We start from the raw sequence: 13,734 nt of genomic DNA on the forward strand, positions 1-13,734 counted from the left end.
TACAGTTGCCATACGTACCTTTTGTGTGTTTTGCACATTATTGAGATCGAAGAATTGCTCCATCTGTAATATCCATGTGGCAGGATCCTTGCCATCAAACTTCCTCATATCGATTTTTGGAATATGGTGAGTCTTCAATCCAACATTAGCATCTAAGGAATCATGATTAACATTTCTTTTATTCTCATCATGATTTTCCTTTAGTACCATTTCATCCTTAGTGCCCATTTCTTGTAGCAACTTATTCATATTTATCTTCAATTCGTCCATGTCTGTCTTCAAATCTGTCTTCAAATCTGCCATGTCTCTCTTCAAATCTGTGTTCGAATCATCCATCTTAGCTTCCATGCCCTTTATCTTAGATTCCACGCCATTTATCTTAGCTTCTGTTAGCTTTTGTGAGCGTGACATTTGTTGCACTTGTTCTTGTAATTTTGATATATCATGTAGCATTTCTTCTTCTTCATGAGTCATGCTAGAGCTTTCAGGTTCCTTACTCGGTGTTTGCATTTTCTTTCCTCGGGGCATTAGTTACCGATAATAATGCTTTACTATGCCCTTTGAATTCCTTCAAACCAAGCTTACGCAAAAATTTAAAAAAAACTACACACCTTTTTTCCCTTTGTAGAAGCCTGATATTGAATTTGATGTATCTCTGTAATTTCGGATCATCCAGTTCTGAAATTGCAACCTGTAGTAGCCTTCTGCGTCCTCTTTCCAATGCCACAAGTCTGACCCAAATTGGATTCTCCAAGGAAGAGTTATGCGAAATCTCCCACAGTGACTTGATTTTAGACTAATTCAGTAGAGCAAACTTGTACGACGTGCCACAAGTCACTGTTTCGACCTATGGATCTAAAAAATGCATACAAGAAACTACAGTCCGTTCTCTTTCTGTACCTTCTTACGAAATTTCAATCCGATCTTCAGAGAGAAAGTTATGACAATTTTCCCCAGGTCACCTGTTTAGAATGTAATTCAGGAGTCTGCAAAAAGACCAACTTCCTCAGATCATATCTCCGAAAATATAGCGTGAAATGATCTGAAATTTGGACCCAAGGTTCAGCGCTATTTCTTCTCAAATGGGTTTTTTTTGCGAATTCTGAAACGTCACAGAAAAAAAGTTATAGCGAAAATGCCACGATGACCTGTTTGGAGCAGCGAAACCCTAGAATCCAAAGCTCTGATACCAAATGTTATGAAACCAGCTCCAGAAAAGATAGAAAAGATAGATCAATGCTTTAGAATTCAGCCTCCTCGAGGGGGCAACCTCCTTTACATTACATAAATGAACAATTCTTTGATGATTCAAATGACAAAACCTCCTTTCTATATATAGGAGTCTAAGGAGTCACAATATAATCCAGCCGACCTAACAATAATAATATAAAGCCACAAAAATAACAATAGAGGGATTCTATGGGGCACAGAAATAACAATATGGGGGTAATAGGGGCACAACAATATAAAAAAGGGGTATAACTGCAATAGTAATGGGGTAATCACTAGTATTATAGGGACCCAACATAGTATGACCCCGAGTATGACCAGGGTCCAACACTAATGTTTGCTAGTCTTCCAAATCAATATCCATGAGCCCTTCTTTCTAATTTAACTCTTCCTCCCATTCCTCTACCAATTGGTGAACTTGAGCCAAGGTGCCTTCATGGTAAGCCGTCATTGCCTCATTGATAATTGAAGAAACCGATTTCCAGCCATGAGTCCAACCCCCAGAGGAGATGGTATGGTTTCCCCCCTGGGAATTCCTTTGGCTCTTACGGTGGCCACCCAAGCCTTGGGTAGCCTTACCCTTGCCAGAGGCAGAGCGAGCCATCATCCAATGATACTTGAAAAAGCAATATCTAACAAACAAAGACCCCGTAAACCACCTAGGTGGAAGCGCTGATCGAGAAACACAAATCTTTTAGGGGCCGCAATGGGGCCGGGGACTTGCCAGGGGAAACAGATGGAAAACTAAGAACTGAACCAGACCCCAATTCATATGCCTGACATAAGAAAACAAGTGAGAAGGAAGAAACCCCTAGAACCCAACAAACATCCTCTTCCATTCAGGCCGAGAGCCGAAATTATAAGTTGAATCATTTGCATACCTGAGCCTCAGGGAAACCAACTAAAAATTAATAATAAACAGACTTGAAGGGAGTGGGCATAACACCACCACCAACATAATCCCATACGAGACAGATAAATACAAAAAATGACAGAAACAGGAAAATAAAAGACCACAACCACTGCTTCCCCTGTTGAAACTTCCATTAACGAAACCACATAAACCACCTTCCAACCAGACCAGATTGCACCAGAGCCTCTCATTCTGAAAGCCAACAGACAGATATAGCGGATCATAGGGACACGGGTGAAGAAACTATGAAGATACCCGTAGACCAAGGTTGGGATCGATCACGACTGAGCCCACTTCCAAGGAAGTCGCACCAGCACGTCCGCCTCCCTGTCACGCATTGCACGGACCTGAGCCAAGGCAGGAGGAGAGAAAAATACAAAAACTTACTGAACATACCACAAAGAAAACTGACCCTACCACCTTCATTTACTTGCCACATGCAAGGAACCACCGCTCCATGTGCTTCGTGCATGTGGAGGGTGGTGGGGGGGGGGGGGGGGGGCGCTTTGTGGGATTGACACCATCATCCCCCCTACAGATCTATTCACCGTCGACACGCACCTTGATCAAGTAGTCAATTATGTATATATTACATAAAACAAATGAAAATATAAAATTTCTTATGGTTTAAACATTTTATTACCATGTTGCACAAAATGAAGAAGATGCATAATTCTTTCCATGTTGAACATGGAGTAGACACATGGCATGCGTGTATATGTAACCAACATAGATCCATGTTAATCTCATATCTATCAAGTGCCAAAAAAGATCAAATCTCTTGAAGTGTAAACTTTTCTTCAAGTTTAACATTCTTAAAAAAATTTGCACCTTAAAAGATATGATTCCTCACGATGATTAATAAATTTAAAATAAATTTACTAATAATTAAATAAATAATAACTCACTAAATAATATTTCCAAATAAATTCATCTCCATGAACTCCAAGACTGCCTAGAATATTAAAAATCTAAAATACCACATAATCAACACTTTGAACATATCATTTCACTAGGACCAAAAAGTTCCACACCATTTGAATCTATAGTAATATTGAAAATATACTGCAAAGGGTGTAGGGCGTAACGGGACATACATTTTCACTTTTACTTTATTTATTAACATATTTAGCTTTTTATGATACAATATTTGGGTGTTTCCTTTATTCAATGGAGATAAAAAAATCCCTTTATAGACTTTGTGTCTTTTTTAATATTTTTAAAATTTTAGTCAATATTTTTTTGCGCTGTATTTTTTTTAATTATATTTTTTTGTTCAATATTTCTTGGAACATATATTTCTTTTAAATCATAACGAATATAAAAGCCCTCGCACAAAACAAATCATGTTAACCTTAACCTATATACCTTTTATGCTAATGATAAAAAATCATAATAATGAAATCATCTGCTCCCCTCGAGCGAAGCGAAAGTAGCCGTTGTAAAGTTGGAACGTTTTCAACTCTGACCAAAATTTAAATGTAATACCAATGATTGGGTTTTAATTAAATTTTCCAGTAAAGGAAAACTAGCCGTTAAGGCGCTCGCCTGCCCGGTCTCCTGCTGCCCGCCAACCTTGCAATTCGGGCAGCCACCCAAACTGTTCGCATTAATTTTCCCCAATTCCATTTGCTCTGCATTTTCATCGAATCAAACCGCTCCTTGTTTATTTAGTGTATCCACACAGAAGCAGAATCTGGTGCTTACTGAGCAGGGCACAGTGGTTTTTATTCGTCCAGGTGCAAAATTTGTCTTTGTTATTTCATGTTTTTCTCAACGTTTGGACTGAAATTTCATCGAAATAAGCAGAGTAATTTCCTTGATACGAAGAAATTTACGGTAAGTTTCTTCAGATTTGAAGAAATTTGCGGTAAATTTTCTTCCAATTCGGCGCTACTACCTTCTCCTGCGGGGTTTGTGAGCTTTCTGACCGTTTAACGTATTCCAAACTCGCTTTAAACCTCTTTCCACCTGCGATTTGTTAGCGACCTACAGAGTTGGGCGAGTTATTGGTCTCAAGATCCATAACAAGTCTTACTTCCATCCGGAATCAAGGAGAACTTGAAAAAAATTAGCAAGTTTCCCTGAATCTTTAAAGCTGAAAGACCGGAAAGTTGCGTTTGAAAACCTAGAGCAAGGTCTAATAAAAAATAACTTACTGTAGATATTCAGTTCGCCTTGAGTTATGCCGGTGGAAATATGGAAAGTATTGAGAATGTGAGCCGATAATGGTGCAGTCTGAATTCCATAAGCAAAGCGAGTTTGGTTAAGTTTCTTTTGCAAGACTGCGAATTTAGCAAGTTGCTGTGAATTTAGCAAGTTTTGAGTAGATTTAAATAAATAAAGATGACCGCGTCTGTGGACAAGAGTCCCGGGACTCCGCTTACAAAGGTTGAAAGGACTCCGGCGTCAACTCCAGGAGGAGCAGGCGGTAGAGTGAGGGAGGAGAAGATATTTGTTACCGTGCGTGTCAGGCCTCTGAGTGGCAGAGAACTGGCTCATCGCGATTCGTCGGCTTGGGAATGCATTAATGAAAATACTATTTTGTTCAAGCACTCTTCTCAGGACCGATCTAACTGTCCTTCATCCTACACATTTGGTAAGAACATAAGGAATAGTTTGTTTTATGCGTTTGCTCTGTTTTGTCAAGCAGTTTATTTTTCCTCTTGTATTGATATTGGATATCCTGAAGCATATTCGAAGGTAGAGTTGGAGATGTTGTCCTGCGGATCAATAAAAGTAGTTCTTTAAAATGTGGTCTTTATCAGGGTTTAGATCATTTTTTTTCCAATAAGGTCAAGGTTCACTCTTTTTGCCGATTGCATGCTTTGGCACAATAACATACAGCCTTCGATTGTTGTGAAACTTTTGGTGTTGAAAGCTGCAAGTATTTATGTGCAGATAGAGTTTTCGGACCGTCTTGTTCGACAGAGCGTGTTTACCAGGAAGGAGCAAAAGACGTGACCTTATCAGCACTTACAGGCATTAACGGTAACTTTTTGGCAATCTCATACCAAGTTATTTGTCAAGTGTATTTGGTCTGGTGCTAGTTGAATTTCCTTTCCAAATATGGTCCTTTTGGTGGGCTGCTTCCTACACATGTTACTTTGAATATGCAATGTGATGCAGAAATTCTATATTTTGCGATTAATGTCCTTGCATTCTTGATTCTCCACCTCCTTAGTTTATCTTTGATGATCTGTATTGGTTGCCACAACCTCTCTACTGATTATAGGGAGTCTAATTCTTTGGAAACATACTTGTACTTACGGTGTTGATCAACATTTCAGCTTGCAATGCCATTGATATTTTTCATATTTTGAGATCCAGTTCCTTACATTTTTTACTCTCCATCCTTTTTGTTTATCCTTCATGGTCTCTGGATTGGCCTCTCCAACTTGCTGTACTGATTGTAGGGAGTCTTAGGGCTTTTTGAAACATACCTGCACATTTGGTGTTGGTGGGTAAGCGGGTATTTGAGCTTGAAATGCTATCGAGAACTTTCATATTTTGAGATCCAGTTCCTTACATATTTTACTCTCCATCCTTTTTGTTTATCCTTCATGGTCTCTGGATTGGCCTCTCCAACTTGCTGTACTGATTGTAGGGAGTCTTAGGGATTTTTGAAACATACCTGCACATTTGGTGTTGGTGGGTAAGCGGGTATTTGAGCTTGAAATGCTATTGAGAACTTTCATATTTTGCAATAACTTTATTTACATTTTTTATTGTCGATGCAGTTTCTTTATTTTTCATGATCTGGATTGGTCCCTGCAGCCTTCGCTTCTGATTGTAGGATTCTATATTTTTCTTGGAAAAAATACATATATTTTTGGTGTTGGTTGGCATTTTAGTTTGCAATGAGATGGAGAAGTTCCACATTTATAAGTCAATTTCCTTACATCTTTTCTTCTTCATACCATTTGTTTATTTTTGATGATCTGGGTTGGTCCCTGCATCCTCCTCTACTGATTGTAGGGGAATCTACAGTTTTTTGGAAAAATGCGTGTATTTCTGTATTTCTTTTTGCAGAATCCAGATAGAGATTTATGTTGGTCTGTTTTCTTTTAACTTCTTTTCACTTCTACAATACTTTTCTGTAAAACTCTAGGCACATGCAACTTCGTAGACAATGTGGACGTGCCATTGTTAGATGGCAGGTCTGTACTGGTGAATTGTGCATTGGGGCTTTGAGTTTTCTTCCGTTCTTTACTGACGTGTTTTTCTATGTCATTTTTCAGCTACTATTTTTGCATATGGACAAACAAGCAGTGGGAAGACATTCACAATGAGAGGCATTATAGAAAATGCTATTAATGATCTCTATCGCTACATAGAAAAGGTACAGTCATCCACATCTTTTTCTTTATATGATGTTCTTTATGCTTTCTCTGGAGGGAAAATTGCTAGTCTTTCTATTTATTTTCAACATTGTGCTTTGCAGAATCCAGATAGAGATTTCGTGCTGAAAATTTCTGCTCTTGAAATTTATAATGAGATTGTGAGAGACCTGCTGAATCCTGAAAGTGGAGCTCTTCGTCTCCTTGATGATCCAGAGGTAACTCTCATTCATTTTTTCAATGCTCTGCTTCATCATATTTACATATGCTCTGTTTTCAATACTGAAGTTGATTGATTCGGACCCAGAAAGGGACTATTGTTGAAAGATTGGTGGAGGAAACGGTGAAGGACAGCAAACATCTTAGACAAATAATTGCTGTTTGTGAAGGTAAATAAGTGCTTAAGAGACAGAGCTGTTCCTGAATGTCCTTGCAGAGAAATGGTTATATTAGCCTTAGAAATACAATTTGATAGGAATTGCCAAAAAGTTGCACCATTAGTGGATACATCAAAGAAAGATGAACTTTCTTTAAATTTCAAGTGATTAGAAAACCTATCCTGCTTTTTGCAATCATGTTTTTTGATGAGGTGCTTGTGATTTCTGCAGCTCAAAGACAGGTCGGTGAGACAGCTCTGAATGACAACAGCTCCAGGTCTCATCAAATCATCAGATTGGTGAGCGTCATGGACTTTTAATACATAAAATGTTGTCAATCCTGGGATAAAAAGTAGTATGGTGTTTTTCCTGACCCATTCTTATTTGCTCCATAGACTGTGGAAAGTACACTGCGCGCAACATCGGGCACCGTAAAGTCCCTGATGGCTAGTTTGGTAAGTTGTGTGCCTTTGGCTACTATTCTTTTAAGAATATCTGCTAGATTTTCAAGCAATTAAGTCGATGCAAATTTCTACAGAATTTTGTTGATCTTGCTGGAAGTGAGCGTGCATCACAAACGAATGCTGAGGGAGCTAGGCTTAAGGAAGGGTGTCATATAAACCGCAGCTTATTGACACTCAGTACTGTAATTCGTAAACTCAGGTAAAATGCTGTCAGTGTTGTTAAAGTTCTAAAACTGTTTCCTTGAGAGCTTTTTCATTTAAGACTGAGCATGCCTGGTTGACTGCTTTCAGGTTTAAATCAATCCATCCTCATTTAGGATATAGCTTTGCTCTATCATACATAGGATGGAGGAACCCTTTTTAATTCAATATTGGGCATACCTGATCAAATGCTTACCTGTCTTGCTGTTTTTTTTTTCAGAGGAAAAAATATGCTACTTCTTTATATTAATATAGAAAAGGTAGTACATATGCAAGTTATCACTTCTTTCCTTACAAACCATCTTTCATATATTGTCTAAACCTAAGTATTTATTGCACTGTATATCTCGTTATCCAGCCTTCTTACTGCCATTCAGATTATGCTTTACATATACCCCAAAAATGATGACAAAGACCTTGTGGTATGTTTCAAAATCCAATATCTTCTATGAGTAATTAATGCTGCCAGCATTAACCATGATACCTTGTTCAAATGCAGAAAAAAAAAACTTACCAGGTTCCCTTGCAATACCTCTCTTGGATAGTATGTCTGCTGTCCTGTTTTGCTCCCTGTATATATGATCAAAACGAATGTTATGGAAAGAGCATATCAGATTCCTGATGCGCTTCATCCAGTTGGAAAGGATGGGTGGACTGAATTGGTTGTAATCCTTCACCCAGTCTATGATGCCTTTTGCATCTCCAAACATCTGAATACTCTCCAAACGAAGTCATTTTGCCGCTATCGGAACTCCCTATAATCCAATGATCTCTGCTTTGCTGTTTGTGCCCTGTCAACCTTCCCACCAAAAATGAAAAATTTGCCTGGCTCAGTGACAATGTATGCACCACATCCACACTCCCTCCTAGAGCATGCACCGCCAAAGACACCCACCGGAAAAACTTTCCAAATATCTCTGATTTTGCATTTTCTATGGCTGCATCTCTGTTCTGATTTTGTTCAAATATAAGAGCATTACGGCTGTGCCAGATGGACCAGAAGATGTATAATGGGAGGGTCCTGAAACACTTGTGGGATTTGAACCAAGAGTCTAAGCATGAATGTATCGTCTGATAATGTACCAGTGGAGAAACAAATGTACAACGTCTTCTGTTCCCCCATACACAGAAGACAGATGCCAGGGCTTGCAAATGCTCATCTCTGAAGGTTGCTCCATGTCAAAAGCCGGTCATGTAATGTCAACCAACTGAAACATTTAATTTTTTTTGGAAGATCCCATCTCCAAACAACCTGGAACCATTTTAGTAAATTGATATCCCTCTCTTTTCTTAGGCAGACTGTTGTATATTATGTCTTTGACCCTTGGAAGACCCTTTTTCAGAGAGCCTCCCCATGTCAAATGGTCCTCTTGATCACTGATAGTGATACCTGCATTACACAGTTTAGAGATATATGTTTCCCATTCAATAAAATATGCATCAGGCATCCCTAATTCCACCACCCTGGACCAGGATTGCTGATCTATATTTTGTAAGCTTTGTTGAAAGATCTGATTCAGAAGCACCAACCTCCCAGCTAATAAAAGTTAAAACCCAGAAGCAATTGTAAGATTTTCATCATACTGCTCCAGATATAGGATACACAAGTTTTCTTCCTCGCCCCATTGCAAACCCATGCAGTGAAAATTTGCCCATATATGTATTTACTATTTTCCCTTAATAATAAGAGGCCAAATACCGGTCCTGGTCATAGCCCTCCACATATTTTTTATAATCAAAGCCATGTCGAAAGTAGATGGGTCAATGATCCCCCATCCTCCTTCAATGAATCTTCGAGAGTTGAGGCCCTGCCCGTAGAAAGCGACCCATAATTGATTGAATCCTGTTAACAGTTCCACGCAGCAATAGGAATAGAGGCATCCAGTATACCGAGATATTCTGGAGCACCGATTTCAACATGATCATCTTGACCCCCATCAACAGCCATCTGTGCTTCCAACAATCCAGCTTCTTCTGAAACCTCTCGATCATCCAGTCCCAATCTTTGTTGCAATAACTCTTCAGTTTCAGCCTTCACCCCAGGTATATTAAACCTTCATCAAAATGAATGGTTGCTACTCCAAAAAGCCCACTGATTTCCTTGATCACTGCATCCTCACTGCCATCATGAACTATGATTCATTTTGAACTATTCATATATAGTCCTGTTGCTTCTCCATAAGAGTTGATGATACTTTGGATGCCCTTATCCCAGATATAAGGCCTCTGTCCCTTGAATCCCTCATTTTTCTACATGACCACAAAGTAGGTCAAAGGGACTGGTGAGTACAATGCTGTCCATACAATGCAGGAGAGTAACCATTTTCATAAAAGATTGAGGATACATTTCATGCTTATCAGGCTTCCTCTTTTATCTCTTAGCTTTATTTAAATGCGGGTTACATTCTGCATGACAATAAGCATTGGATTGCTAGCTTAAGTCATTCGTGTTCAATGGATATAACATCATTATATGATTATGTGCCATTTCTTTTTATGTATGCAGTGGTGGAAAAAGGAACGGTCACATACCTTATCGTGATTCAAAGCTCACCCGGATTTTGCAGCTTTCCCTGGGAGGTAATTCCAGGACAGCTATTATTTGTACCATGAGTCCTGCACTAAGTCATGTGGAACAGTCTCGGAATACACTTTCTTTTGCCACTCGTGCAAAGGAGGTTACCAACACTGCACAAGTTAATATGGTATGCATTATCTTCTTTCTTGAGTGTTATATTATAAAAATTTCAGCTTTTTAGATTTGAAAGACTGTCGTAATTCATGTTACCAAACAGGTAATTTCAGAAAAGGAACTAGTGAAACACTTGCAGAAAGAAGTTGCAAGACTTGAGGCTGAGCTGCATACACCTGAGCCAACTACGGCGGTCTGTTCAGAGTCATTGTTGATGGAAAAGGAGCTGCAAATTAAGAAGGTATTTCCATTGAAAAAGTTAGTTTGGTTAGGGCTGGTGGCATGTTGGCAAGTTCAGAGAAATTTTTTCACCACAGAAAAGTTCCCACTCATACACAACATTGATGCCATGATAAGTGGAGTTGGGATATGTCCCACAATTTTTAAAACTTGAGCATATTTCATTACTAGCCTTTTCGCATTTAAGGAGTTTCGGCATTAAAGGAGCTTGAGCTTACTTTAATTTTCCTTTGGTCTTTTGATCTGTTAGATGAAACTTGTTTTCATGCATGCAGATGGAGACAGAAATGGAAGAACTCAAGCTCCAACTAGACGCTGCTCAAGCTCGACTAGTTGAATATCGTAGGCTTGAAGAAGAAAAACAGCTATTAAAAACTCCAGTAATGTTTTTGCTGTGTTTGATTGAAGAGTTCATTTGTTTCTTTGCCTAAAATGTTGTCCCTCGTTTTAATCGATTGTGTTATTGTTGACAGGAAATAACACAAAGTGAGTCACCTCGTGCGCTTACACAGGTCGCTCCATTGTCTCCAAAGCATGGTGGGGAAAGGGATGCAGAAAACAGGGCACTTGTTGTCGTAGGCAGGTCAAGAAATAACCCACTAAGGCAAACGGTGAGGCAATCAACGACAGCACTTGTGCTTGTACAGGAAATTCGCAAGCTTGAGCAATTGCAAGATGAGCTTGGTCAAGATGCTAGTCGGGCTTTAGAAGCACTTCAAAAGGAGGTAGTATGTCTTCGTTTGGCCCAAGCTGGGATGAATAATGATGCAGCTCAAACAATTGCTAAGCTTCAAGCAGAAATAAAGGACATGAATACAGTGCGTTCTACCAGTGCTGCCAAAGATTTGGGGCCTATTGTTAATGTGGATAGGAAGAATATGAACACTAATTTAATGGAAGAAATTAGCAGATTGCAATCAATGGGAGACACAGCCATTGCTTCTTTGGAAGAGCAGCTGGAAAATGTACAAAAGTCCATAGACAACCTGGTGTTGCCGTCACCTGATCCAAGTCGTCCATCTGATGGGGCATCACCATCACCTGCCAAATCGAAGTCACAATCACGGAAGAAAAAAACCCTACCATTATCTTTGAATAATAGCAGCAACAGGCAACATTTATTAAGATCCCCATGTTCTCCTCGATCATCATCCCGTCGACACCTCGGTTTTGATAATGAGAATAATCCGCCAAAGAATACTAATTTTGCTACCACCACGCCAACCAAAAGTGAGGATGGTGATGGAGTGTCCTCTAGGGAGGGAACTCCATCCCATCGTAGATCTAGCTCTGTTAATGTCAGGAAAATGCAAAATATGTTCAAAACAGCAGCAGAGGAAAACATTAAAAGCATAAGAACTTATGTTACAGAGCTCAAGGAACGTGTAGCCAAACTTCAGTATCAGAAACAGTTGCTTGTTTGCCAGGTATTTGCTGTCTTATCCAGATTTTGCATAAAATGAATTAATCAATAAATTAATTATTATTCTCTTTGCCCGTTAAATTAATCAATAAATTAAGTGCCCTTGGATAACTGGGATTTTTTCTATGATTGTCAGATAGATTATTTTTTTCATTTTGATTGAATGCTGCTGAATATTATGCACATCTCTTTCTTCTTTTTTAGGTACTGGAATTGGAGGAGAACACTCACATAGAGGAGGGAGTAGACGGGGAAGATGAAGCTGTTGAAGGAAGTGCATTGGAAATGGATATTACCACACAGTCCCCCAGGACAAGGCGTTCTTTCTTTGAAAAGCAACAGGAACACATTATTGAACTTTGGGACTTGTGCCAAGTTTCTATAATCCATAGAACTCAATTCTATTTTCTATTCAAAGGAGATCCAGCTGATGAAATATATATGGAAGTAGAGCTGCGCAGACTGACTTGGTTGGAGCAGCATTTTGCCGAATTGGGCAATGCAAGCCCAGCAAATGGGGCCGATGACCCCGTTGTCTCTCTAGCTTCAAGGTAAATAAATTTCAGCAGTTATTTCAGTGTTACACTCAAGTTTATTTTTGGAGGATAGATAACATTAGTTTGTCTCATGTATTATGCAGTGCACGGGATCTGAAGCGTGAACGGGAATACCTTGCCAGGCTCATGCGCTCCCGCTTCTCATCTGAAGAGAGGGAGATGCTGTTTGCAAAATGGGAGATTCCGCTTGAAAGTAAACAACGGAAGCTTCAACTAGTCCAAAAGCTCTGGACTAATCCATACAGCAAGCAGCACATTCAAGAAAGTGCAGAAATTGTAGCAAGGCTGGTGGGTTTCTGTGAACCAGGCCATGTTTCGAAGGAAATGTTTGAGCTTAACTTTGCTCCACCAAGTGTCCAAAAGCCCTGGCTCTTTGGGTGGAACCCCATTGCAAAGTTGCTCATTCATTAATTTCCCTTTTGTATTATGTAATATAGGCTTCCAGTTTTCTTTTGGACTGTAATTAAGTCCATTGTTAATTACATGTTGCAGGCCTTCGCCTACTAATGTAACCACATTTTGTGTGTAGATAGATGTAAGGCTTTGATTTGAGATTGTTCCTCGGAAATGTAACCACAGTACATTTTTATCTCAGAGGATACAGTAGAGTACATCTTCTAGTTGTATGTGAGGGCTTGGCAAATATAAGTAGTAATGGTCTTATGAATGGGCACTACCTGGAGTCCAGGATTCATTATTCTTGTTTAATGTAATAAGCGTTTTGCACACGTCTTTTCTTACAATGAATTGTGTTCAGATAATTATAATGGTTTGATTTAGGACCGTTTCTCAGAAATGTAACTTCACTTCATTATGGTACATTATTCCTACTAACTTTTTTTTATCTCTGAGATTTGATCCAGTGGGAGTACCTCATCTCCTAGCTGTGAAAGAACCTGGCTTAATAAGCAGGAATGGCCACAACGTGGAGTGCAGGATTGTCACTGTTTTGTTTTGTTTTGGTGTTTTTTTATGCTGTCCACCACGAAAGGAATCTAGTCCCGCGGGCGGCCCCGTGGCCCATGAGCAGGCCTGACGCCAAAGGTTTCGGGAAGATTGGACCTTGTGAACTCCCATACTGAGCCACTGATTTTGACCCATGAGGTAACCCTTAACCTAGATTGTCACTGTTAATTACATTAATTACATGTTATCTTATATTAATTTCTGTGCCTTCATAATTGGGAGTGATTTGTAATGTAACATAATTGATAATGTGAAAGAACTTGGCGTGTAATATAAGTTGGCGTAATATAAGCAGGAATGGCCACAACGTGGAGTGCAGGATTCACTGTTA

General features: G+C 39.3%; 1 protein-coding gene across 1 annotated transcript; it reads left to right on the forward strand.

The window, feature by feature from the left end:
• The first annotated feature begins 3,721 nt into the window (after nucleotides 1-3,721).
• HIK (ATP binding microtubule motor family protein) lies at nucleotides 3,722-13,198 on the forward strand. The gene is made up of 14 exons (XM_089385877.1): nucleotides 3,722-4,742; nucleotides 5,045-5,134; nucleotides 6,385-6,485; nucleotides 6,588-6,701; nucleotides 6,791-6,872; nucleotides 7,092-7,159; nucleotides 7,256-7,315; nucleotides 7,399-7,523; nucleotides 10,032-10,230; nucleotides 10,321-10,458; nucleotides 10,733-10,837; nucleotides 10,931-11,884; nucleotides 12,085-12,431; nucleotides 12,521-13,198. The coding sequence occupies exons 1-14, from the start codon at nucleotides 4,490-4,492 to the stop codon at nucleotides 12,846-12,848; spliced, it is 2,964 nt and encodes a 987-aa protein (XP_089242003.1). The 5' UTR covers nucleotides 3,722-4,489; the 3' UTR covers nucleotides 12,849-13,198.
• Nucleotides 13,199-13,734: the final 536 nt, after the last annotated feature.

This window comes from Pinus tabuliformis, chromosome Q (genome assembly GCF_031772625.1).
Source record: "Pinus tabuliformis cultivar Carrire ecotype Pingquan chromosome Q, CPIR1, whole genome shotgun sequence".
Lineage (NCBI taxonomy): Eukaryota > Viridiplantae > Streptophyta > Pinopsida > Pinales > Pinaceae > Pinus > Pinus tabuliformis.

Coding starts and splice junctions, on each gene's coding strand:
- HIK (XM_089385877.1), top strand. CDS start 4,490: ATGACCGCGTCTGTGGACAAGAGTCCCGGGACTCCGCTTACAAAGGTT. Junction 5,135..6,384: donor AGCACTTACAGGCATTAACG/GTAACTTTTTGG, acceptor GTCATTTTTCAG/CTACTATTTTTGCATATGGA. Junction 10,231..10,320: donor ACACTGCACAAGTTAATATG/GTATGCATTATC, acceptor GTTACCAAACAG/GTAATTTCAGAAAAGGAACT.